At 44.2% G+C, this 27,529-nt stretch overlaps 1 protein-coding gene across 2 annotated transcripts in view; it reads left to right on the forward strand.

Moving 5' to 3' along the window:
• Nucleotides 1–27,529, forward strand: part of RGS6 (regulator of G protein signaling 6) — a 284,238-nt gene that overhangs the window by 219,473 nt on the left and 37,236 nt on the right. For both annotated transcript variants that reach the window (XM_075151981.1, XM_075151982.1), the window contains exons 8-15: nt 2,210–2,286; nt 5,393–5,474; nt 6,000–6,074; nt 7,412–7,510; nt 8,573–8,634; nt 13,100–13,210; nt 16,448–16,573; nt 25,592–25,778. In XM_075151981.1, coding sequence (XP_075008082.1) covers nt 2,210–2,286; nt 5,393–5,474; nt 6,000–6,074; nt 7,412–7,510; nt 8,573–8,634; nt 13,100–13,210; nt 16,448–16,573; nt 25,592–25,778 — 819 coding nt within the window. The remainder of the gene's footprint in view (nt 1–2,209; nt 2,287–5,392; nt 5,475–5,999; nt 6,075–7,411; nt 7,511–8,572; nt 8,635–13,099; nt 13,211–16,447; nt 16,574–25,591; nt 25,779–27,529) is intronic.

Genomic DNA, 27,529 nt, shown 5'->3' on the forward strand with positions numbered 1-27,529 from the left:
GGGTTTTTCCAAGAATGGACTTTTTCCTTCTTCCTTACCGTCTACATTTTGGGACTTTTGAGCACATGTATATATATACATGCCATTTGGTCCTTTCACTGAAGAGCATGCAAAAATTGCCACTTATCCACCCTGGAAATGCATCCAGAGTTGCCAAGAGTTCTAATCTTGAAGTACAGGCATAAAGGAAGGAATATAATAATCTGCATGCACTTACACATCCTTTTGCTGAGTTTTCTCTTCTGTGTATTGTTGATTTCATTATTAAAACCATTAAAATTGCTCACGGCCAACCAATTAACTGCAAGTACTCTAAAGATCTATCATAAAGCAACAAAAGGCTGTTCAGCAGCGCACACGCTCCCGCACACATGCAGCGAGGCTATGGCTAAGTACTTTTGCACATCGTTCTCTACTGAGAGTAGCAATGCTCCAGTGATGGCAAATAATTAGATCTTGGCAGTCTCTCATTTTTCTTGTGAATATTGCATTGCACAATTAGAGATTGCTTCTGCGTTCAAACTTTGCTCTCTTAATTAGAGACAATCAGATAAGAATGGCACCGACTCTTCCTAGTCATTATGGGAGCTGAAGCAGATCCAGCAATGGAGATGTAAGCTGAGCACAAGCGAGAGAAACAGGCTTACGGGAGTGGGAAGGAGCCCTGTGTATTTAGTACACATTTCTGGAGATGTAGTGTGAGAATGCTTCTCCGTAGGCATCGGCACTGACCTGGAGTTTCCAAAGAGAATCTCTACAAAGCATTTCAGGGGACATCTTCTCATTCTCTGCTTGCAGCATTCATAGACATCCCCGCACCCCCCCCCCCCCTCCCCCCTCCCGCATTTATACTGGTAGAGCAAGGGTCTTGATGATATGATTAAGCTTGCATAATTGCATTCAATTTTGTTTATAATTGGCCAAACATAAGCATGATTCAAATATTGCATCAATTGGTGATGTTTCATTGGCTTCAGCGTATTTACTCCAGAGGGCACATGTGAATATAATTTAAAATAAAGCAAAAAAAAAAAAGAAACCCACAAAAAATTGTTTTTGCAGATAATTACAAGTAGTTCTTCCTTGTAACCACAGTTAAGGAAATCATCGCAGTTCAGCACAGCTGTAAATCATTTGCTTAACTGTTTTCTTCCGTGTGTACGGACTGAAACTCTTACATGGACTTGGTGGTAACACCGCCAAGCTTTATGCCTTGTGTTATACAAGAGTTTAAAGTAAATAATAGGAAGATTTATTCTAGCATTGAAATGCATGCACTTAAGCACTTTCTTAAAATAAAGGGAATAGCTATAAAAAGAACAGCCGTAGAACTAATAGTGTTCATTCCAATGAAAATTTGCAACAGTTGAACCAGCTGTAATGGAGAAGAACGTCAGGTTAATGGTCTCGTAGGCCTCCTTGTCAGGGTGGGTGTGGATATGTGACATCGGGGTGCCATTTGAGCCTGAAATTCTGGTCATGTCCCAAGTTTGACCTTAAGCTGTGATGAAGTCACATCCACCTCCAAATGTTTAGATCACGACGCTCTCTGTAATGGATCTGGACCAGAGCTCTTCCTTCAGATGTAGAGCAAGGCTGCATCTGGACCCGGTCTTTGCAGTTAGCCATGTTCCGTGTTCAGACAATGTTCAATGTTCAGACAAACAAGCTATTTCCTTTTATGAATCATCCTGGCAATCCCCAGCCTGCAGTGCTGTGCAGCTGCGTAATGCTCTCAGGGCTGAGCAAAGCAAGGGATGCTCAGGCTTTGCACCTTTGCAAAAGCCTGAAGAGAAGAGAGCAGTGGGGGGAGGAAGGGAGAGTGGGGATGAGAGGGAAACGTGCAGGTGGCAGGCATCTGCTATCAGAAATGAAAGTCGTCAGCTTCACAAAACTTCTCAGTGTTATCTTTTGGGAACAAGTGCATCATTATTTTCATAGTAGAGCTCAGGCTGTCTTCATCACACTCCATTACTTCTCCCTGACAGGGCCTTCTTGGCTGCAGCTATGGGGCTGCAGCCTGAAAGGATGTGTTACAACCTTGCTTTGCCTGCAAGGCAGTTCACCTGAAACCAACACTGGCTTCTGTGTCTTGAGTTTTCCAGCTTGAAAAAAAAAAGGAGAAAAATAAACCACCATGCTAACTGTGCTTAAGCAGTTGTTATCATCACAGGGATGAATTGTTCTTACTATTTTCGTCTTTTGTCAGGAAAACTTAGCAAGACTTCAGAGAGCATTTGCAAGAAAGTGGGAATTCATCTTCATGCAAGCTGAGGCCCAAGTGAAGTGAGTAATCCTGGAGCCCTAAACTGCACCGGTATTGAGCTGCGAAGGGAAGGGGATTTTGTACAGATAAAATTTCTCTGCCAAAGTCTTTACTGCAACTAAGCCTAGAAGGTGCTAGTGAATTTTAATCACCAGCAGACTAGAAACGATAGAGAGCCTTCAGAATTGGCAGAATCTGAAAGATGGGTTTCATTATCTGTACATGGAAATGTTGGTCAGGAGCTCCTGAGCCTGGATTCACCATGGGAGCTTGGGCAATTCACTTGCCCGTTCTGCTTCTACTTTTGTGTAGTATTTTTGTTTTGTATAGATGGAAAGAACAGAACTTTGTCATCTGCCTGTGTTACTCTATGCTTGTAAAGTATTTCCGTGTTTAAAAATACTGCCCCTTCAAAGTGACTATAAGGCTGGTATTTCCAGCAGACTGGATTTGGTTTTCTCGTTTATACCAATCTCCAGTTGACTCTATTGTAGCTCTGCTCTCTGCAGTCCGACTTGCACTGCTAAATTAGTGTGGAGAATTGAGTACCACTTGTGGAGAATTGAGTACCACTTACATGAAACTTACTCGGATTTACTATTTGGGTTTTTCCTATCCTCTGCTCATAATTGAAATCTACTTTTTTTTCTCATCTTCCCCTGTGAAAAAAGTTTGAAGCCTCTCAATGTTCTGAGCATGTTTTCATTATTGCTGCAAAATGGGTATGGTCTAGGGTTTGTAGACTAGTGTCTACAAACTAGCGCCTACAACCCTCCATGTCCGTTTCATGTAGTTGTCACCTATAAAATGGAAAGGTTGGTGAAGATGGCGCATGGGAACACCAGTACCGGCACTCTGTACCACTAGAAGGAATTTGCACTTTCAGCATTAGATGCTAAAAAGTTAAGGAACATCATTTCTTGAGGGTGTGGCTGAGGTATATGTCTCTATCTTTGATTAACTCTTTGGAATTTTGCTTAATAATTCTTTGCTTAATAACATTGTAATTATGCACTATTTAAGTACATGGTAATTATCCTTTAATTTACAAGGTCATTAAGGGATTTTTTCCAACCAGAATACCAGTGTTCTGTTTGGAAGAGAAAATTAGAAGTTAAGATAGCAATTTTGCTTTCAGTTACTTAAAGGTTTATTGCCAAGATGGAGGAGAAAAAAAAACTAAGTAAGAAAAAAAAATCTAAGTCAAAACAAATTCTGCATTCTGTCCACACCATACAATTATTACCTAAGAAAGAAATGTAAATATCAGATTCTTGACGTGATCAGTGTTGCTTATTCATCTTTTCTCCATTCAGTTTTCTTTGAAACGTACGCACGGACTGGCCACTATCAACTTTTTTTGCTGGCTAGTTTTATCTTCTTGGTTCCCAGTTTATGTGATGGTTCAGTCTTCAGCTTTCCAACAAGGCAGGGCTGGAATTCACAGTGTAATTCACAGCCCTGAATTAACTAAAAAGGAAAACAAACCAAAAATTCCTGAAAACATTCCTCCTGCTTATCAAGTTCTGCTCTGTCTTCAACATCTTCATTTGCACACAGGATTTCCATTGCTGTACCTACATTGCTCAAAAACTGCAGCCGCAGAGCATCTAATTATGTAGTGTCTTCATAGTTTAAAATGTGAAATACTGAGTTATCAGTAAGTTTGGGGACATGAACCAAGAACCTCGGTTCAGCACCAAGCACCCATGAAGACAATTCATGGAGCCTCTGAAGAGTCCCTCCAGTTCGTGGCTGGTGTGAGGTTGGCTGAAGACTTCACCTTCCCCTTTGGCCGGGCACGAAGGGCGCGCTCAGAAAAAGAAGTTTTGGACTGGGTGTCTGCATTTGCTCCCCAGCACAGTACAGCGACTGCCGTCGGGCGGCTGCTCTGTCTTTGTGCGGGGACAGAGCTGGTGCAGAGCCGGTTTCTTGTCTCAGCCCTGGAGGCAGGATATTCAGAGAGTGATACCGAACTAGGGAGGACTCGGGCTTTTTGTGGGGAGGGCTGTTCCAGTCCCCAGTTTCCTAATCCTTTTTCTTGCACAGACTTACCTGAGGATCACTGCCCCTCCAAAAGAAAAACCGGAGGGGGGAGGACCTGATGGTCAGAAATCCCAGCTGGTGTGGTTTGTTTTTTTTCTTCACTGCTTTGATTTTCCCGGGTGGCGGCAGCGCAGAAACCCAGCACAGGGATGCTGTTGGCTTTTCAATCCTGCTCTGGAGGCAAAGGCAGTTCCTCCTTCCCTGTGCCTCACCCAGTCTCTCCGCAGGTCGATCTTGCAAGCCGGTGGTGACTTTGCTGTGCTCACGTGTAGAGCTGAGCACAGGAGTGAGGTACCAGAAGCGAATTGCTTAATGCTGCCGAGAGATAGGGGAACAGTTGTTTTGAACAAACTCCGGTCGCCTTTGATGTGTGCGCTTTGAGTGAGTCGATGCACTGGCTGCATCAGGGCTGAAATTACTGAGTTACCGTTGTGCTGGCCCAGTCGCGGGTCTCCCGGATGAGCGCTGGCTTGCACGGGGCCGCACGGCGAGCTCTGCTCCGGTTGCCCGTGCTGTCACCCCTCGCTCTGCTGAAAGCCCTGAGGAGGGCGGCCCCAAGTGCTGCCTGTGCTCTTGCTGCTGGGAATGCCTGGGATAGCTGCCCCTTCGCAATTTGTGGTCATGCCAGCGGTGCCGCTGGGGCACCGGCGTGCAATGGGGCCTCCCGACGTGGACCTCCATCCAGCACCATCCGAGAGCTTCACCTGGAGTAACGAGGGTCCTGGTGGGTCTCCGGACAAAGCCGAAGCCAAACACAAACTTCCCCAGCCTGCCAAATCAGGGACTGGGAACAGAGTATCAGGAAAGGTTGCTTTCTTCTCCAGATGAAAAAACAGATGTTAAATTAAATTTCCCACCTTAATAGGAAAATCTCTTTTGACACATATTGGAGTAAAAAACATCAGTGATATTATGTTCACGGCACATGGCCTTGCAAGCGGCAGTGTGACATTGCTGTACAAAAAAGTGGATTTCTGATTTTTTTTTTTATCATGGGCTTAAAAACCCCAGCTAGGAACTGTAGCAAAGAAGAAAGCATTACTTGTACAATGACTTATATGTTTATGCTTTTGTTTTCAGAATCGACAGAAAAAAGGATAAAACAGAAAGAAAGATTTTGGACAGCCAGGAAAGAGCATTCTGGGATGTGCACAGGCCTGTGGTAAAGCTCTTTTTGAATGATGAGACTTTCCAGGTTTTGACAGGAAAGTTTTAATACTAGTAAACACTGCGCCATGTATTGCATAAATACATTGCCTTTACAGTCACCACGTGGATTTTCCTCACAGTTCAAAACACATCAAGTGTCTACAAGATTATTTTAGACATTCTAGGCTTGCGCATGCATGGAACTATTGATTTGGAAATACATGATAAATGTGAAGTTTTGAAGATTATTTATTGTGTGTACAAAAGAAAAGCAGCTTATCCAGTTTGGCTCAGACTTCCTAGAAAAAGGTCCCCTCTTAGCGGAGATATTTCCTTCTGGTGCCAAAGTTATGAGTAAATGGATTGGGTGCTGAGATGCCAACTTTAGATATATGCAGTCTCTTGTTTAGCAAGGGTAATTTATGGGACACAAACTTCAGGAAAGAATTTTGGACAAGATGTAATTGTGTATTTTAGAAAGGTAAGGTAGCGTGTGGATTGTAAACAGAGGAATAATACGATTACCATCTCTTTTCAGCCAGGCTGTGTGAACACCACAGAAATGGACATTAGAAAGTGTCGTCGTATGAAAAATCCACAGAAGGTGAAAAAGGTCAGTTTGAGTTTCTGGTTTTGGTTGTGGGTTTTTTTGTTTGTTTGTTTTTAATGCAAATCACACTTGACACCTACAGTATATCAGACTTACCCAATAGGAACCAAAAAAAAAGGCGTTTTGCAAATATCACTTCTGTTTTGTTCTAATTGGTGAATTTACTATTCCTGTTTTACCTGCAGAGCAGTACAGACTGGGTGATGGGTAGAGCTGAGAAGGGCTCTAAGGAGCTCTGTGTCCCAGGTATCTGCTGGCTCTGCGCTCCTGTAAAATTAAAAGCAATTGGCAAAAGTACCTAGGTCCCATTTTCAGAAATTATTTGGGCACGGATTTTTCAGAGCTGTTTACCCGCCTTATTCATTTCAAAGGCTGGATCATTAGCAACTTGGATGTCTTTGACTTCCAGCAAGTTTTAGCTCTTTTGTATATATAGAATCATAGAATCATTTAGCTTGGAAAAAACCCTCGAGATCATAGAGTCCAACCGTAACACTGCCAAGTCCACTACTAAACCATGTACCTAAGCGCCATATCTACACATCTTTTTAATACCTTCAGGGATGGTGACTCAACCACTTCCCTGGGCAGCCTGTTCCAGTGCTTGGTAATCCTTTCATTGAAGAAATTTTTCCTAATATCCAATCTAAACCTCCCCTGGCGCACTTGAGGCCGTTTCCTCTCGTTATCTGTTTTGGAGGTGACACCAGACTCCTGAACTTTCATTGGTAGTTAAATTGCAGCAGAGCTATTCACACGTCTCTTACGAATGTTAAATAAAAAGCAAAAGCACAAAATGAAAGGGTAACTGATATTACATTCAGTGGAGGTCTCTGTCCTGAAAATGAATGGCTACAAGTCAATCTGCAGGTTTTTGTTTAGAGGTTCACGTGAACTTGACCCATTGACAGCTGGTTAAGCTCTTTCTTCAATGTGTATTTTTACAACAAGAAATTAAACCAAGTGAAAGAAAATGGCATAGGATTAGGTTCTAGTCTTTTCTTTCTCCACTTGGTTCATCATAATGACCACTCCCAGTGTTCATCCTGCAAGCATTGGCACACACAGCCTTCAGAGCTCCTAAAAATTATCAGCTGCATTTTAACATTTAAAATAAACTCTTTTCTTAATGTGCCTGCAGACCTTCCAAGTGCAGGCATCTGCAAGCACGGTCTGATCTGTAAATTTTGCTCCAGGCTGAATGATTATTGACCTTTGTGGATATAAACAGTAGGAAATTGCTGGCTTGTTACCTTACTGCTTTGCATACTGCAGTTTTCCTCATTGCATAACAGAGAAAAATGCTGTAATCTCTTCTGTTTTTTATTGGTTCCTCACAGTCAGTATATGGTGTTACAGAGGAGTCTCAGCCCCAAAGCCCTGTACACATGCCCTCCCAACCTGTACGCAAAATTACAAAAGAGGATTTCCGGAAACAAGTAAGTAGATCGCTGTATGGCAACTCTTCTGAGAACTGTTATCTGCAAAAAAAAAAAAAGCATATAAAGTTATTGAGTTATTAGCAATTACCTGCCCTTGATCCTCACATACTTTATGCAAAGTAGTAAGGGTTTAAAGAGAGAGAGAAGTGCTTTCATTGGGCAGTGCAGTTGTATGATCATACGTATTATGGGTAATACTGACCTTTGAATCTACTATTATTCTGTCTGTGGACCAGTAGATAGATTAATTTCCAGTTCGCTAGGATGTCTGAAAAGTGGGCAGTGACAAAGGCTAGGGAAGAAGCCAGCATGCTGGGGCACAGGCTGGGGACGGGTGGTAAGGAAAGGCATCGTTCGGTGCATGACTTTGTACAGTCAGAGCTTTTAGGGAAGTAGGAAAAAGTTACTTGCACAATCACTCCAAGGAATGGCCAGCCAACTCACACATCCTTGCCCTGGCACAGGGAGCTCTCCCTCGAAATCACTTTCCTGCAACAAGCAGCACTCAGTGAAGTAGAGGCAGGAATCACTAGGTCAGCATTTTAGTAAAGGCAGCTTTAAGCATGTTTCTTAGGCAGCCAGTTTTAGGGTGGTCTTCTGAACTAAACCTGAACGCTAAATTTTTGGAGCTTTTTCCATCATAGGCAACATAGGCTGTAGAGTACTGTCAAGAACTAGTTCACAGCAGAGTGCAAATGTGCTGTAAAACCGTTATTGGTCTTGTGATGCCAGTCAGTTAGAGAAATGGAAGAGAGGAGTGTGGTGTAAAAAAGGGATCACATTGCATCCTGAGTAGTCTAGGAACCTTGGCCCCAAATATGTGCCTTTCCTGCTCTTAATTATGTCTTGTGAAGCTTCCCCTGGGTCTTTGCTATAGGAAATGGAGACTTCTGTTGGAATCAGTTAATAAGCTGCTTCTAATACCTAGGGAAGGGTCCCATTTCCTTCTGAGTTACTTTCAAGCTGTTTGGAAAGAGAAATCAATAGTGTGTTGGGCTATGATCAATGCATGCTGTGGAGCTCCTGGATTGTTAATGTCCTTGTCATCTCTCTCCTCAGATAACTTTTCTGAACATGCAGATAGAGAGACATTGTTTAAAGATGTCCAAAGTAGCAGAAAGGTGAGTGTCCCCGTTCGCATGATTTCCCATTCTTTCCTCATTTCCAGTTTGGCATTTCCAGAAAGAGAGAGCAGGCAGGAACGTACAAAGGCTGGTCCCCCTTCTGTGCATCAATCCTTCCCCCTCCTTGACCGGCCGTGCTGCCTGTCTGCTGACCACTGACACTTCTGCACTCGCTCTTCTGCCACTGACAAAAAGTAGGTGAAAAATGAGGATGCTGTCCTACTGTAAGAACAGAAGAAATACCATTCACAAAAGAAAGAACCCTTGCAGTACTTTTGTTTCCCACCCCTTCACAACCCTAGAGTTTATTTACAGAAAAATCATTCCTGTTTCAATTTGAAAATACCCTTTTTTTCGTTTGTGGGCAAACTCTCAGTGCTCATCTCTTGTTGGTCTGGCACAGCTCTGGGGAAGGAGTTGCGTTTGCGTCTTGTTGCACGTGGTGTTCATGTCCGTGTTCGTACTGGGGTTGCAGGGCCAGTTTCTACTCCCACTTACACTATGAAACCCTGTGGGAAGTACTGGGGTTGTACCTGGACTACTCAAGGCAGTGTTTTAAGAAGTGGATTTCTCACAGAGGCAAATCAAGGCACAATTTGACTTGCCGAATATTTAGTTCTGGTAGGAAAGTACGAACAGGTAAAGAACAAGCTCAAATTTAATTGAGAGTGACAGCTCCTTTACTTAGATGCTTGTAAGTTATGCACGTTTGCAGGGGCATCACTGAGACAAATGTAGGGACTGGTATGCTCTTCAGTAACATCACCTTTAGAGCAAAACTGTTGAACATGAGGGCCATGATAAGGGCTAGTGCCTTGTAGAGAAATAATAGAGGAATTTTTATTTAAGCAAATTGAAAAGAGGTTACCCTATGAAATGTGCTTTGCAATGCCTGCACCTGTAATTAGCATCTGTGTACTAAAGTAGGCAAATGAAATGGCGAGATCCCCAAAATGAAGTCCTATTGGCTCATAAAGTTTAACAATTAAAATGAAAATTTATCCAATGAAATAGAAAATATTCGGAGGCTCCCTGAAATCCTGCATATACTATATTGTACGATTGAAATTAGCACATTCATATTTATGTTTTGGGCTTTCTGGTTCTTTTTTATTATGAAGATACATTTGTGCTTTACCAAAAAATGTCATTTTGTACTGAATTTACTTACAATGACCATAATATACTGAGACAGTAGTGATTTCCAGGCTGGTAATTTACAAGCAAGCAGATCTGTTTTGCTTGAATTTTTTCTAGGTAGGTATTTATTCAGTAAGATGGACTCAGTAAAACTCATTCACTTGTGAACATCGAATCCTGTCCATATAACACATCTGTTGTTCAAGTTCATAAGGAGCTACTGACATTTTAAATGTAACATTGTCAGTGCCAAAAAACCCTATTAGTTTTCAGTAAAACTGACCAGAAAATTTTAATTTTCCTGGTTTGCAAAGGGCTTTGGGCTTTTTTTTTTTTTTCAATTGGTCCCAAATTGGAGAAGAAAATGTTGCTATCAAAACCTGTGAAAATTGATAACCAGGAGAAAAGTAAATTAAATGAGAACAATCAAAAAATTCTTTTCTCCTGTTTTTGAAGGTCTCATTTTGAAATTATAACAAACGAAAATCGTGGTTGTGATATTTATATCTTGTGAAGAAGTGTTTGGTTATGTGATGACTTTGGGTGGCAGCGTTGCTGGAGGGTCCCAGGGCTTGGTGCGGAGAGCGGTGGGAAGCGCAGCCTGGATGTGGAGGGTCACGGAGCAGGAGGGAGGGAAGTAGAGGGGCTGATGAGTCCAGTGGCCTTGGGGATAGGTGCGGAGGAATGAATGTGGATGACCTGAGTTGAACGATTGCCTGAAATAAAAACCTGTGCGGCCTGAAAGCCCGATGTAAAATGCTAAATACAAATGCCAGGAGCAAATCTGCTGTATAGGAGGTGCCGTTATTAGCAAGTCACTTTTCAGGCTGGGCCCCGCTTTTGGGACTAGTTTAAGTGACAGTGTGGCGGATCGGGGTGCAGGAGACGACTTCTTGGCACGCTCCCTTCAACAGCCAAGCCTGACAGCGGCACCACCTGCCATTTTTTCAGTACGGCACAAAGGCACTTTCAGGCAGGACAAGGGAAGTAACGAGGAGCAAATAAGGCAGGGGGTGGTGGGGGAAACAAGCTGCTGTCTAATCTGTTCTAGGAATAAGATACAAATTGTTTTAATAGTGATAGAGCAATTGCATACGTTTTCCATGAATGCACGCTATACTATGGGATAGCATTTGTCCAGCAGAAGGAGAACGGAAAGGCTCTCAAAAGGTTATCCCCTGTTCCCGTGAAATAAATGCCCACTACTAAAGGTTTTCTTCCCCCTCCTGCCTGTTCCCCTTCCAGGAGTAGATCTGCACCAACTGTGGGAGCAGGCATCCCTCAGCTGCTCCAGGCACCTTGGAAACAGTTTTCTTCTCCTTTCTTCCACATCCTTTCTCCCCACTTGGGTCCTGCACACTGTCCGGTTTAGGATTTGGCAATGAGATTTGAGAACTGTTGAGAAAAACTATCAATATATTCTACCTACTCTTTTTCCTGACTGCATCGTGCAGTGTTGGTGCAATCCCAGAAATGCCTGGGGAAAACTGGAGCATCTTCCTACCAGAAGCAATCTCAGCTCCCTAGGTGAAAATCTGTGTTATCCTCCCAGCTCCTCAAAGTTACTGTGAAGGCTCAGCGGGGCCCCCGAGTGCAAGACAGTTGGGTTCTCAAGGCAAGCTCTGCACCCTTCAGTGAATTCTTCCCACCACCTCTTCTACCAGAATTACAGTGCATCACCCAAAAGCCCAAAAGTCCAGGTTTGCATTTTGACAGAAATGCTTTCCCTTAGGAGTCCCCCGCCTGTAGCCTCCTTTGGACAATGAGGCAACGATTCCACTGCTGTCATTATACTGAATCGGCAAAATGTGCTTAGCAATTCCCCCTTGATTCATTTGATTTAGTTTTTTCCCCTTTTATTTTTGCTAGTACTTGCACTAGCACATCTGATGCCGCCTTATTATTTTATTAGGAGCAATTCAAGTTTCACAGCAGATATCTCCTGATTGATCCTTTTTGTTGTTTTGTTTTTTTTTTATTAACCAACCCTCTCTCTCGTTGATGTCTTAAGGATTGCTGCTGCTCTCTGAAATTGGACGCTGCTCCCTTCTCCAACCCTTGACCCACAGCAGTCATGAAATGTAATTAATGAAATGAGATGAGACAGCCCTGAGTGCCCTGAGGGGCAATGGGAACCTGCTGTGGTTACAAAAGTGTATGATTTTAATGCCTCATGATAAGAGCTAGGACAAACAAAAAGAAATAATTACTGTAGAGCAGGTCAGGGAAACTTTCTGCCTTTTGTGACCCTTTGTTTCACAAGGTCTCTTCATTCTACCTTTTTGAGATGTGGAAGACCAGAGGTAAAGTTTAGCATGGACAATCACAGTGCAAGTAGATTAGTTGTTCAGTATGATGAGACTCAATTAACTTAGTTAATTACTTGGCAGACCTAGGCAAAAAAATTAAAAAGTGCCTTAGAGTATTTCCAATACAGACTAGGACAAATTTCTTTTGATTTATTTCATACATGCTGTCTTTCTTTTGTAAAAATGTGCCCCTAGCCCCAACCCCGGTGGAATTCCTGAATCGCTTATGCAAGCAGACACAGTCCTTTTCCCAGAAGCTCTTTGAATGTCATCTTAGTGGGGATTAGAGGCTATATGTCTTATCTGACTCGTCACGAAGCAAGCCAGTATAAAGGCCAGGTGTTTTTCCAACATGTGTATAATTTACTACATTCTAAGTTAATTATTATAAACTACTGTTGAAGTATTTTACAGTAGTGCCATTAGACTAAATGGTATACCAACGTAACAAAACAAAAAGATCTATAGCCTGAAGCTTTGATGCTCAGGGCTGTGATCCTCCAAAGATTGAAGTATATTCTTAGCTACAGCACATGACCCTGTTTAGATGAGTTGCTCATAATGCGTCAAGTTAAGTGGGTGCAAAAGTCTGCAAAAACCAAAAAGGCAAGAGGCAATAGCAATGTGCAACAAATGAAGAGGAGGACACGCGCTTCATAGTCATCCCATGGCTCTCTGGCGGAAGTCCTACCATAGCAATCCAGTTGTTGCCTCATCGGGCTTTTTGTGGGCATCTCAACAGAGACAAGCTTGAGGAGAATACTGGACTGAGCTGGTGGGTGTGTGCAGAGAAATCCTCGCATGCACCATCCCTGGGAAAAGGGACTTCTATGGTTGCTGAGAAACTGACTGATCCCTACAAAAATAAAAAGAAGCACACACACGCACACACACATACGCGCACAAAAAAAAAAAAAAAGAAGAAAAGCTGTACCTCTCTGACATGTGACTGAGCGTTCAGGCCCTGATTCTTTTTTTTCTTTCTTCTTTTTTTTCTTTTTTATATCTGTCAGTTTAATAGCCTACACAGAGCAGTATGTGGAATATGACCCCTTTATAACTCCTCCTGAGCCTTCCAATCCCTGGATAAGTGACGATGCAGCGTTGTGGGACATTGAAATGAGGTAAGAATTGGTAGTTTTAAGTAATGTTAGAGTTGTCTTGCCATTTTGTTTGTATGCTCTTCCCACTGCCCTGTTTGGATAGGAAGTTGGATGTCTGTAACTTTACAAGATACAAGTACATAGCTAAAGTTTAAACAGGAGCTTATGCTTTATCAATTCTTTTGTGAATTATTCAGCCCTTCCACTTCCATATGACTTGATCTGTAAGTCAGGTAATGGATGTTCTCATGCCTGTCAAGGAAATGCACAGATTCAGGTCTAAGAGTCCACAGAAATAGGATACTGCTAAGAGATACTTGTTCCAGCACATCTCCTTTGACCCTTGAGAGCCTGCTCTCTGGTCCTGCCCGAGCTGTAGTGCTCCATCCTGTCCTGGAATCCCATGAAAGATGCCACTGGCAGAATAGGATGGGTTATAGGGCATGTTATATGGCTGTTCCTGCTGTGCAGGGGTGGATTTGGCACAGGAGCCAGAGGAGTGTAGCTCACACGTGATGTGTGAGACTTGGCAGGTCAGAATTATAATAGATTGACAAAGTGAGTTTGGTCCTTACCCGTTAGTGAACAAACTGGCTTGTCTCTGTTATGGTGTCTAATAGATGAAAAAGAGGAGGAATAACTGTAGGACCTCCAATGCCTTGCATCTCAAGAGAGTTTCTCCAAAAAAACAAGCACAGCACTGCAATTTAGATTGTCTTTTGCCCATGTGATGCTGGTGCAAGGGAAGTCTGGCCAGTGTCTACATCTCTTGCCACCGTAGGCTATCCACAGCCCTCATAGTGGGGCTAGAATTCTCCTGCCTGCCTTTATGCCTAGCAGCTATCGCAGTAGGTTTGAATGAAATCACCATGCCATGTATCACCTTCGCTACTCACTCGCCTCCTGTGGCCAACTACTGCAAGTGCTCAGCGGCTTCTCCTAGTGTTTAGCTGCTGCTGTTCGGCACCAAGTCTGAACGGGGAGTTCACTTTAGCGAATCTTTGAAAAGAGAATGCCAAATCTAATCCTGTCTGTTCTTGAATAGTACTGTAAAGTTTAAGATGCTATCAGCCTAAGAAAGCCAATTCATAGTTAATCAGTGTTCCAGGAAAAGGGCAAGTTATTTCCCTGTTTAAAACCCATGTGGTCTGGGATGTGAAAGATGTTTTCACCTGTTTTTCTGGTAGTCGCAGAAATCCATTAGTTCCCAAATCTCTGCCCCTCTTCGCGTAATTTAAATATTTTGGATTTCCTTTTCAGTGGGTTTCTCTTGTTTTCTCCATCCTCCCTAGCAGGGCTAGAACTAGATACAGCCCCTGCAAAATACTTCTCTGGAGGAACCCCCACCCACAAGGTAATCCAGGCATCCATTATTTCTGCATCTGTTGAGATAGCTGCAAATCCCAGAAAAGACGTCTGTGTCCCTGAAGAATACAATTAACCTGATGTCACGGTCTTTGTAGGAATTTAAAATAAATGCTTGGCTTTTGCTATGATTTCGGAGTTAAGGAAGGTGATTCTCCTGCTGATGAAAAAGATAAAGTTGTATTGTTGGGAGATGGAAGAACAAACAGCTCTGTATTTCCGTTTTATTCTCTATTGTAAGAGAACTCACTGCATCTGCATCTAGTTGCAACTTGCATGAATAATTAAATGATTCCCGAGAGCTGCAGTAGCCCTTGTCTTGCCTGCAAAGCCTTTTACTCAGTTAGGAGGGCAGAGCCCTTGCTCAGGAAAACAAAGAACTTCTCACTTCTAATGGTAAGGCCAGCTGCTGAGTATGGACAGCCCTGTGCCACTACAGTTCATCCTTCATGGCACTCGGGACTCGGGAAATGCCACGGAAAGCCTTCCATTTTAGACAGCATTTTGGCCTTTCCGTTTGTGCTAGAACATTGTGCAGCGGCAAGAAGAGCAGCTACAGATCTCTGGGTTAAGCAGGAAATTCCCGAGCTCAGCTCTGCACAAACATGGCTCTCCTGTCCCCGCGGCCGGGCTAGCTCACTTAACAGGTAGGCTGGCATCTGCCCCCTTGTCCGCCGTGCCGCTGGCTCCTGGGTGAGCGCAGGAGGAGCCATCCCGAGTGCTCTGCACTTCGAGTGAGGACATGCCCATCAATTTTGCTTAGTTTTTACACCAAGAGGAAATCAAAGCGGGCATTTTATTTACCCCTTTGGCTTACTTGTCTTCAGCACAGATCGCCACTGTCCCCTAAGGCTCCAGGATTAGGAATCACTGTGGACGTGACGAGACATGTAGTTTAATAGATATGTACTGTTAACAATGGCTCTACTGTCACAAATGTGAGCAGCTGAGCTGTATTTTAATGGTTGTCTCATAGTATGACGCCATCACACCAGAAGCTTTCAAACACTTTGTGAACCCAGATTACGCTCTGATGCGGACTGTCTTGTAGGATCCTCGTTGTGATTCCCAGGCACTGCCTCTCCCCGTAGGCATCTCTGCAATATGTCTGGCAATTCAAACAACAGCTTATGTAAGTGGGATTGTATTAAGAAATAATTTAGGAGAAAGGTTGTTAGTGATTTTCGGTGCTTCTGCATCTCAGTGTCCCAGCTGAGACACAAAATAAGAGTCTGATTATCATGGAGGGGAGGAGGGAGATGCTTTTTAGTCTTCCAAGACTTAGGCATCCAAAAATCAGAGGCACTGAAAAATAAAAGACCACAAACCAGTAATCATTTTTAGAAATCTTGGCTGCACTGCTTCTTAGTGAAACTGCTTTTTTAATGCAAATGTGGAACTGAAAATCTGAAGCCAGTTCCAAGTGACCAGCCAGCGCTGTGTGGGACACAAGGAGATGCTTTGGAGCTCACCAGCAGCCCAGGGAATACTGCTGGCAAATTTGTGCCTTGACATATAAGAAATTCCCAAGGTACATTTGAGGAGATATATAAGAAGCGCATAGTGAATAATCATTCAAGTATGGTATGCTGTTCTTTACATGAAACCTAGCAGAAATTACTCTGAAAATCATATCATTCACTGTCTCTCTCATTTTACCATGTACGTAGCACCCAGATAGTACAGTTGCTTTAATGATGACCCTGGTCTTTATAGCTTCTTTTTGTCTCTTATTTGCTAACTTGTATTTCTGCAAAACCTTGAGGAAAAAAACACCATCTCCTCATCTGATAATCTTGCTCCCTTTGCTGCCTAGCAGAAACAGCAGCAGCTGCTCGGACAGCAGGCAGAAATGCACATTCCATCTGTTTTTTCCTTTCTCTTTCCAAACAGCAAAGAACCTAGTCAGCAGCGTGTGAAAAGATGGGGTTTCTCCATGGATGAGGTGCTGAAGGACCCAGTAGGACGAGACCAGTTCCTTCGTTTCCTGGAATCAGAATTCAGCTCAGAAAACCTCAGGTGAAACCTTTTTTGACTTGAACTGAATGAATGGGGCTAATCCTACCCTCTTGCATAGGTGAAGTGCAATGCTTGGTCTGTCTTGAACTGCTAAAAAACACCCATTTGAATAAAGTTGAGAATGGCAGGATTTGGCCCATAGCACTGCTACAGATGCCTACACTAGAACTATGTAAGTAATCTCAGGAACAGTGTTTATCAGAGCCACTGTTGTCAGGTATCATATGCAAAGGCTTGCAAAGTTGTAATAATGTGATGAGACGTGGCATATTGCTATTAAGCCCCCTAACAATATATAGGATTTACATGTGTATTTGTGGCAGAGGTCGTGTGAGGGAAAACATAGTATGGTGATCATGTGGTTAAAACTGTTGCAGTACTGGCACTCATGAAATCGTGTTTGCAGTAGCATCTTTTAATTCTGGCACCTCCTAACTATTCGAGAGCTTGACCCTCACCTTAATAGCACTCTCTTTGTGTGGGGATTCTGAGTACCTGGCTTCTCATCCTGTGAAGAAGACAAAAGTTCTGTTATGAAACATTATGTAGACACCCACATCAGACTGAGAGTCTATAAATCTATTGTGCACAATTCTGCTACTTCAACTACAGCAGGAATAGGCAGCAGGAATAAGGTGCCATTTTTTGGTGAACCAACACTAAATGAAGACAAAACCTTTCCTAGAAGATCCAGCTCCTCTGGCCTTGTCCGTAACACTGTTCTAAACCCAATCTCTGGCCCTAGCACATTGCTCCAAGATACAGTCCCATTGCAGAATTGATGAAAAGACATTGGAAGTGCCAACAGCATGCTTCATTCTGGGGTAGCAATCCTTCAAAAAGTATGCCTATGTCTTCAGCCCTTCCAGCTGCAAAACTAAGTGCTAAACTCACACCTAACCAATGCCTTAGGATTCATTAGTCACCTCTATGTACCCCAGAACTAATGTATTAAGCCATTTTCCCTTATTGATACCAGGTATCTTCTCATACTGACGGAAGAAGAGAGGTCTAGCTAGGTATCCCCCATAGACCCTAAGCTAAACCCACAGCCCTGCCTACATAGCAAGGATCTGACTCCCCTGCTTGTCCTAGCATTAATCAGGCTATAGCCAAAGGTTTTATCATCCTTGTCTTGAATCTTAACTCTAAGTCCAACCCTAATTAGGGAAAACAGCTCTCCTGCTGTGGAGAGGGTGAGGTCCATGGAAGAGTTAATGTATTGTTGTATCCTGCAGATAAAACCAAACCACAACAGGTCCCATAACAACAGAAGCAAATACATGACAGTGAGCTCTGAGAAACTGGGGTTCTCAGGATTATGCTTGAAACAGGGCTGGGGCAAATGTTAGGATTAGCGGTCAGGATTGCAGGCATTTAAATGCTAGCTTCATTGCTTGGTGCTGCGAAGTCCAAAGAAAACGGGAGAGGGCTTGTGCCAGCTGGAGAGGCAGCCTGAACAGGTAGAGATTGGTACTGAACGGCTGAGGTTATGGTTCAGACTCTTGCCTGCACGTGACAAAGCCAAATTTACTGCCACATTCATCCGTTTGTGCAGAAGCAGGAAGACGGTGGTTAGCAGCAGGGCGGATGACTTGTGGTTGGAGCAGGGCAGGCTGCAGCCACCGGCCTGTGCTGAAGGCAAGGGTTTGCGTCTGTGTCAGGGTGCCGGCGTGCGCTCTTGTACTCGTGTGTGGGATCCTTAACCTTGCTCCTTACCTGAGGTACAGCAGGTCAGAGGCACTTCACAGATACCTGCAACGGTCCTCACCTGCTCCTTTCCCTGATCAGTCCTGAAGACACAGAAGGATCCATCAGTAACATAATTTGACTGCCCTAAATGTGGCGGTATCCAGTAAAAATCGCTTTTTTACTCGGTCTGAATTACGCTACAGAGGCTACGTTGTCTCAGCACATGGATGGGTGTGGGGACCAGTTCACGAACTTTCTTTGGGGGCAGTCCTGTTCCAGTAGGCCCAGGAATCGCTGGCAGAGATGGACAGAGAGTTTGCAGTTTCCCTGGCAGATCCGTGCCTGCTCCAGGGATGAGGAAACCTGCTGTCAACTGAACATGCAGTCAGTTGGGTTTTGTGCCTTTGGCTGGTAGTGAGCAGGTTTGATGTTCTCAGTTTACACCAGCTAAGAACTTGATTGCACAGCCTTTAAGTTTGTGTTTCGTTAATTTTTTTCATTTAGAAAATCAAATACATTAGCAAAGACGTTAGAACAATTGTCACTTCAGTGCAGTCTGCTAGCCTGCGTGATCTGAAAGGGAAATTCCCCAGAAAGTGGCTTTAAATGACATTGGAACTGACCATCGTATTTATCATATTTTCCTGTCCAAGGAGAAATACAGAAAGCATGCCAGCAGCAAACCAGTGAAAAATCAATGCTCTTTTACGTTTGTTATTTTTAAAAACCTGAAAGTTACTTGTAAGATAAATAAGGGAGTGTTACTAATTTACATAAATGAGCTTGATATTTTATTGCTGAGCAGGTACTGAACTTGTATATGCTTACTGCACTTATGTACAGTGGTGCTTATTTGCAATTAAGTTGTAGTGATGAAGTGCAAAATTAATATACTGTATTGAAATATTCCTCAGGTGGGTTTTCTGAAATATATCTGGGGTTGCACTAATAAAATCCAGCAGGTTTTATAACTAGAGGGTGTCCCCCACATTCATCCTACTCAAAGAAACGGAGAAAGTTTCATTATGAGAAGGCAAGCGTGTACCTTCCTCGGTCAATCAGAGCTGCTCCTCCTGCTGATGTGCGTTCTCTCTGGTTTTGAGACGGCTTGTAGCGAAGGGAGGCTGCAAATCAGTGGGCTGGGATAGAGAGGTTAAATCCCGCATCCTTTTTGGAAGACGCTGGTATCATTATTAGTTAATATGGGAATACTGCTGTCATTCTTATGGTATCATTATTGTGGTATTGGCTTATGTGGTATCGTTATTATCTAATATTGGATCAATATTAGCAAGCCTGCTTAAAGCTTTAAATAACAACAGGACGTAAAGGCAGAAATATTAATGAAGAAAATTGGAATAGGATGGATTATTAGCAGTGGTGCTGGGGAGCAGAAGGTGGCTCTCTAGTGTTCAGGTGTGGCAGAGAAAGCTCCTGAATCTTCATTAGGACTGTGTGGCAGAAAGGAAAGCAACTGCTGGATGCTTAAACACGCAAGCAAAATTTAAGTTATACCCAAGAGCAACGTTGGGATCTGTCTCACCTAAGTTGGTAGCTTGGAAGCACGTGCTTTCTTCTGTATCATCCAGGCTCCCTTTAGAGCGAGAGAACAGAGGCTGAAGAGGAGTCAGTGAATCACCCGGGAAGGATTTCTTTCAGCTTTAAGTGGAAACAAAACTAAAAGCACCTAAATTACACTGTAAAGTGCCCGTCTCTCTCTACCATCTATAAGCCTGGAGAGACTGATTCAAATGACAGTGTCTGTACGGTAGACATCTGCAGTTAAGTGAGATGCATCCCACCCAAACCCTGGGAAGCTGTAAGGAACTTTCTGAGGGCACAGCACCTAGCACTTTGCTAGAAAAATTACATTTGTGGGCATCTTTTAAGGACTCTCCTCCCAGTAACTATCCAGAGATGTGGGAACGGTTGAAGCGGAGATGTATTCTCTCTTGGGAATGTCAGTCGGATCTTCATTAACACTGGCCGGAGTCCTGTAGGCCCCTGTGTTGTCCTCAAGGCAGATCTGAGAAAGTGACTGCTGGAAAACCTAGAAATTCCTGGTAGTGCTAGAAAAGATTTCATGAAGCGTGCACTTGAGAACGCCTTGAAATGAATGTAATTCAGTGGTATAGCAAGGGGGCCAAATTTTGCTCTTATACCCAGTGGTGCAAGTCCACAGGGTTGGTTGTGGTGGGTATTTCCATATCTTCCTAGCTGAGAAAAATTGGTCCTGGTGGGGGTCTCGAGTGAGGCACTGCCGGAGATAGCAGCAGACGAGACTCAGTGACCTCCCGGGTCTCCTTCCAGCTGTGTTTCGGTGTTCTAATAAACTTGCAGGATCATGTCCACCAGTCTCCTGGGCTCGGCTGAGCCCTGTAACTTACTTATTTACTGGCTGTCCATTATTTATGTGAGAGCAGGAAAACCAGTTGGGTATTTTTCTCTCTGTTGTTATTTTAACTCTTTTTCTTGCTCTCTTTTCTTTCTCCTCTCTGTTGCTATCTTTCATCTACAATTTGTTTTTACTCTGTTGATTTTTGAAGTACCCAAAATATAGCAGACAAAATGCCAAGCTTCAATTAAAAAAAAAAAAAAAAGGCCAACAGAGAGTTGTTATACATTTTTTATGACCTGGAAATCTCCCGAGACATCTTGAGATTGCCGAGATGTTCATCTAACTGGTGGATTGATTTTTTTTTTTCCCCCCCAACTTCAAAGAGTGTCAGCTGGAAAGAGAAACAACTAAGTGGGAATATGGGACATGGGAATTTTGCCCGAAGGGAAAGGAGGCTGCACACCTGTTTATAGACCTGAATAGAGAACACATGAGGCTTTATAGAAAGCACTGTGAAGCTTGCAATGCACGAGTGCAGGTGTTTTGTGTGTTATTCTGAACATATGTTGAAAATCGAGTTATCCAGAGAAGAATTTTACCTGCAGAAAGTGTTTATATCTTATATGACCCCTAATGGCTGAAACTTGTTGCCAATTTTTTTTTCTTTTTAGTTTTCATCAGGAAAGGAAAAGTTCGGGCATTGAGGAGAGCGCATGTGTTAAGTAAAACCCACCCAAGCCCCTCGTTTTCTAAATAAAAAGCATTTACACAGGAATTTTGGAACCACTCCCAAGGCGGCAGGCACGGTGGTGAGCGTTTGGCGCTCGTCCCTCGGGGTCCCGTGCCCGGGGCAGCGCCGGGGGGTCCCCCCGGGCCGGGGCCGGTCCCCCCGGGGACGGCTGCCGCGGGGCCGGGGGCGGCGGGCCTGGTGCCCGCCTGGCCAGCAGGCGGCGCGGCAGCTCCGCGCCTGGGCGGGCTGCGGGCGCCGAGAGGCCTGCGCGGCCGGAGCGGCGGCCGGGCCGCCTTGGCCTGGCTGAGGGGCTGGCCGGCTCCTGGGGGAGGCTGGAGCGAGGTGCCATTCGTGAGCAAACTGGCATCTTGTTTACTCGCTGGCGAGCGACCGGGTGCTGCCTAACTACAGAGAGTCTCCTGCCCCAGAACACTAAAAGGCAGCAGAAAGGGGGACTTACGGTTTGGTCGTGGGGTGCACAGCTTGGGAGGGGAGCGAGGAGGAAGGACGGTGAGGGGGAGGCCAGCTGGGCGGTGGGATGCTGGCTCTGCTTCACACCGGCACTGCGGTCTCCTCGGAAATGCTGCCTTAGCAAAGGACTGTGCCCTTAGCACGCAGCCTCGCTGCAGGCATCTCTCCCCGACGTGCCCCAGGGAGGACAGATTTCTGCTGGTCTCCGCCAGCCGAGCGCACCGTACCGAGGATCTGGCCGTTAAGCAACACAAAGGTGTAAATAGTTCCGCTGTCTGAACTGCATGTTGATTTATACCTATTACTTTCATTCATTTCCCTGCCCAACTGTGATGTTCAAAGGATGTTTCTTCTCTCGGTGGAAGGAAGTGAGAACAAGATTGTGGATGGGGAGAGATGCGGGACGGGAGGTGCACCAGATACGTGGAGCTACAGAGGCAAGGAGAGGAGTGTGCTCGTATTCTGAACTCGGATAGTCACTCTGTGATTTCATTGTCAAGCCAGGGGTATCATGTCCTCCCCCAAGATGTGGATACAACACCATCCTTTTGTTGACAGTCGCTCCTCAGCCTCTGGGGTCATCCATATTTTGCCTCTTGATCAGGTTTTAAAATTAATTTTTGTTTGACAACGTACCTCTGAAGCAACCCCCTGTCCTTCCCCAACAGTCTTTTCACCGAGGGGCATCTGCAAACCGCAGCCCGCAGTGATGGAGCACCTCCACAGTGCCCTGCGGGATGGCAGAGCGGGCATGCTGAGCCCAGGAGCTCTCTGTGCCTTGAGGGGGCTGTGTAGGATAAAGCGCCATTACGGGATATCTCCTGCAAGTGACAGCAGCTTAATTACAAGCTGGATGAGGCTGGAATGGTTTATATCTCTGACAACAGTTTGGGACACCATATTATCAGCCTTCTCCAGATCTTACATGCTGCTTTATAAAGGGCAAAGAACCTGTGATCAATGCTGCTGTTCCTTCTGTGCAGGCAGTCCCGTGCCAGTCTTGCTCTGCTTATAGGGCACCTGCGGAGAGGACACACAAAGACATCTCCCTCCTCCCCTGCCCTGTGCAAGAGGTGTCCACTGGAGATCTGCCTGCCAGAGAAGGGGAGGAGGCAATGCAGGATCTTCTCCTGACTCCTGGTGAACTTGGGGCTGGGCTTGCACTTCAGAAATTGTGGGACTGACTCGGGGAGTGCATTTGCACTTTATAATTGAGCACAAATTCCAGCGCAGCGATCGTGTGTCTGCTCCTTTCCTGGGCAGACATACCTGCTTCTCTCTTGTAAATGCTGTATAAATCCCATAGGAAACTCTGCTTATGCATTGGCTTCAGGATGATTCCTTGTGGCAGAGAATTTGCCTTGGAGTCGAGGCTGAGGGGCTGGGTACTCCTCTTCGATGTTCCTCAATTTTTAGATACCAGCTATAGCGAATAGCTTTGAAATCTTTACCAAGACAAAACTCCCCTTTGCCTTGAAGAGGACATCCAGCCTTGGGCATGAATTCACAATCGCTTGCAGTAAAAAGAGCTTGTTCTTGTTAGTGTCAGGTTGGTCTGGTTGGTTGGTTTTCAGATTGAGCCAAATGGTTATTAAAATGGATGGTGCTCCTGTTCTGGCAAGCTGTCACTTCACAGCGCGCCCGGTTCTGTCAGAGGCATGCTTTCCCAGCCCGCCTCCCCGGCTCCAGGGGCAGAAGATAAGCCAGCAAAAAACGTTCTCTCTAGCCAAGTGTTTGTCTGAAGTGTCCCAGCTACTCTGGAATGATTAGCATCTTTTCTCTCTATGCCTTTTCTGCGTTCACATGTTCCCATCGCATCTGAAATGGAATGATAAAATATTTTCGAAGTAAAGAAAGCCACATATGGCATCCGATTCTTGCACTGTGAGTGCCACCCTTTACTCTCTGCATGCATGTGATAAGTGGGGGTGTCACTTCTGGTTCAAATAACAAGGCAGGACATCAGGTGCACTTAACATCTCAAAAATGGAAAAAGACCAACCATGCACACCCCAAATACTCTATTTCAGTTTATGAAACCAAATGTCATTGTGTTAGCACCACCAGTATGTGACTTCACAGGTACTGACATAGTGTCTGAGCATACCCCAGTCCATTTTACTGACAGCCTGCCAGGGAGTAGGGAAAACCGTATGGAGGAATATGACCAAGTGGCTGTGGCATTAGGCTGCCTTCTGGCAGGGGAGGAGCAGGGGACAGGCAAGGAGGATTTAGCCTGGCCTTGCATGCAGTGCGGATGTCTTTTTTTTCCCAAATTGGCTATTTCCCTTTATTGCAGGTAGGGCAGCAGGCTAAATGGGTTAGTGGCCTCATTTGATTACGGTAACCCCAGTGTTTCTGGGGTGGTTGGGTACTGCCTGCAGCTGGTAAGGAAGCGAGGGTCAGAAATAGCAGGAGTCACCAGGCTGCTGGCTCCTCTACCCACCCTCGCTGCCAACAGGATTTTGGCTTGGGGGAGACTGTATCTTCCTCCTTCCACCATGGGGGAACATTTGCCTTAGTGGCAGCACACTGGCACCATTGAATCATTCGGGATGGGAAATCAGGCTTTCAGTTAAAGTTCAGCTGGTTTGTTTAGTAGTCTCCCATAATGACAAGTGGGGGGATTCAGGATTTTCTAAGCTGTGCAGCTCTTGCAGATGCCGTGAACAAGCAGTGACCCAGACAAACCTTGTCCCCACTGCACAATCTGCTGAGCAGAGGCGAGCGTGTGAGAGCGGTGTCATCCCTGGGCAATGGGCTCCTTTGCCTGGGGTGGAAAAGAGCTGGTTCTTGCAGGTGGCTGCAAAGGTCCCTTCTGTACCTATTTGCCCAGCAGCCCTCAGCACTTCCTACAGAGCACTACTGTACCCATTCAGCCGGGGTGCAGAACATGGGTACCCAGGGCAGAGGCCTTGGCAGATATCTTCTTGCTAGAAGGTAGAGTTGACCAAACCAAAAGGCTACTGGGGGCCATGCATCTTCTGAATTAATCACCTGAAAAAGCATATTTCTGTCAACAACAAATAAAACTAGCACCACCAACAAAATACCCTTTTTCTTTCTAGGGTAAAAGACATTGTATGTCACTCTTGCAAAAATATTCTGTGGCCTTTGGTTTCACAGATCGAGATGTGGATTATGCCCTTAGCCATCAAAGAGATTATCTTCTCAATGTTTGTGAACTTATTTGAGTTCCTAAGTGTGGTCCAGTCAAGAAAATATCCCTGTAAAATTGGAGTATGGCCATGACAAGATTCATCTCTACCCATGGCATCCATCTGAATGCTGGTCCATTTACAAGTCAAAAAAAAAAAAAAGATTTCTTTAAGTGCTATTGCTACAACTTCACCCTGGAAATGATGTGAATATTGAGTTAGTTCTGCATTTTGCATCCCCTCTGGACGACCGATCCTGCAGGTGGGAATGGCCAGTGGATTGCAGCGGGACTGTGGGAGGCAGAGCCTGCTCCCCTCCTCCAGCTGCGTGGCTCTGGAGGTTTCCTGTTTGCGTACCTAATGTCACGCTTCTGCAGGGGTAGTCTGGATAAGAACATATCACTTAAAGTCGCTGTTCTGATCTTAGCCACAGTGTAAGGGTTTGGTGTGAAGTATATCACACCTTCCCCTGAAATCATGCTAAATGGAGAGTCTTCTGTGAATTCAGCTAAATGCGGGGTTAGGCTCTATGTCTGTGTTTTGGGACTCTGCCCAGGCTTATCCACGAAGTCTTATCTAGATTTCTCTCTTTTTCTCTTTTCTCCCCTTTTAATTTTTGCCTAGTACAGGTTTTGGTTGGCTGTCCAAGATCTCAAGAAACAACCTCTACAGGACGTAACCACCAGAGTGGAAGAAATCTGGCAAGAGTTTCTAGCTCCTGGGGCCCAAAGTGCTATCAACCTGGATTCCCACAGCTATGAAAAAACAAGCCAAAATGTCAAAGACCCAGGGAGATACACATATGAAGATGCACAGGTTTGTTTTTTATTTTATGGAACTACTGCTAATAAAACTCTCAGTTTTACTGTGATATTCCACTATCACATTGTTACTGCTCACTTGTAAGAAAAAAGAGATGCACAGTTTGAAGTGACTTTGAGGATATCTATTCAAACTGGGTAAATGATGTTTTCTTTGAATCTATCAATTATAACAGGCTAATGCTCCTCTGGGAACACATGTTCCAAAATTTACAAGTCTGCAAGGCGCAGCGAGCTGGAGCCATGTCTCAGAGAAAGCAAAGATGAAAGAGTGCTATAAAGTTCAGTTTGGCTCTCTGTACTCCCTGTCACCAAAGTCTGTCATATTTATAGAATGGCTGATATATCAAAATCCTGATTAGTACACTTTTTTTATCATTTATTTATTTATAGCTAATTATATCCCTCTCCCACCAAACCCCAAATGCAGTAGCTCCGTCTAACACAGCTAGAAACTTGTCCACCAGACAATACCTTAGAATAATGATAGGACAGCAGGCAATGCAGTGAGCTTAATCCTTCCCTCCTAAGGGCCCCAGATTTATCAGGGAAATTTTACAGATAAACTGTACACAGAAAATGCCTTTAGGAAAACAGATAATTTGAGAAGAACTGCTACAAGCAAGGATAAAGCTTCATAACCTTCTGAGAAAGTGAAAATATCTTTTTATAAAGGCTAAAAAAGAAAAAGGAAGAAGGGATCATTTGGCAAATATTACCAGGGACACAATTAAAAAATGTCCTTCGCATAATCGTTGTTATCAAAAGCATGTAGTAAAACCAACAGCAAGTGAAAAGAATCCCTGTTCTTATATTTTCTTTAAATTGGCATTCAAAGGCAGTTCTTCAAAATATTTCTGCTAACAAAATATTTCTGTCTCAGGGGAGATGTTGTGGACCGCTTATACAAGGTTAGTCAATGAATTTTTCAAACCAGCATCAAACACTGTATTTTCCTGAATGCAATCTTGCTCCTTGGGGCCAGCATAGAAGGAATGTACACAAAGTTTCAAGGCAATCCCCTGTGAATATCAGGCAACTTAAATGTTCTTTTTAAAGCTGAGAAACACAGGAGTATGAAGACATTCTGGCTAAGATGTATTTTTTGCATTGCAGTTATAGTGAACAAGAACTTCTGCAAATTTGCATCACCTGGAAAAAATGATGATGGCAAAATGCAGGCTAAAGCAGATAGGTGAATAATGGGGGAATTGATTAAATTGATAAGTAGAAGTACTGAGAATAAGATGGATGTTTAGACAATGAGTATTTAATCAGAAGAAGATATGGGCGATTTAGGCTTGAACTGATCAGTTCACAATGTAATTGCCATTCAAAGGGGAGCTGATGAAATCAAGCTGGAGCTCTTGCAGTTAGACTGCAGTTTTAGCTCCTTGGGTTAATTTTATTTCAGAGGATTTTTATGCTGACGGATGTCCTCAATTCATCTGCTTTGGTTCATGGACACAGAAGTATGAGGCAAAGGTATACCTTGAGGCCCAGCTGTGGTCCTCTTGGAGACTGAATCTGTGCCAAGAGAGGATAGGGCAATGTGGAAGGTGAACCCAGTTACCTTCTTGCGCAGTGGACTTCTGGTAGCTCTCCAAAGGCCAAGCAAGCTGTTTCTGACTGCTTGACTAGATAGCTAAGGAGGCTGTCTAACAAAAGCAGGGAGAAACAGGACACTGCTGAAGGGCGTAGTGCCCTGGCGGAGCTGGAGCAATGTTGGCTTTTACTGGTTCATCC

This window comes from Calonectris borealis, chromosome 5, assembly GCF_964195595.1.
Source record: "Calonectris borealis chromosome 5, bCalBor7.hap1.2, whole genome shotgun sequence".
NCBI classification, from domain to species: domain Eukaryota; kingdom Metazoa; phylum Chordata; class Aves; order Procellariiformes; family Procellariidae; genus Calonectris; species Calonectris borealis.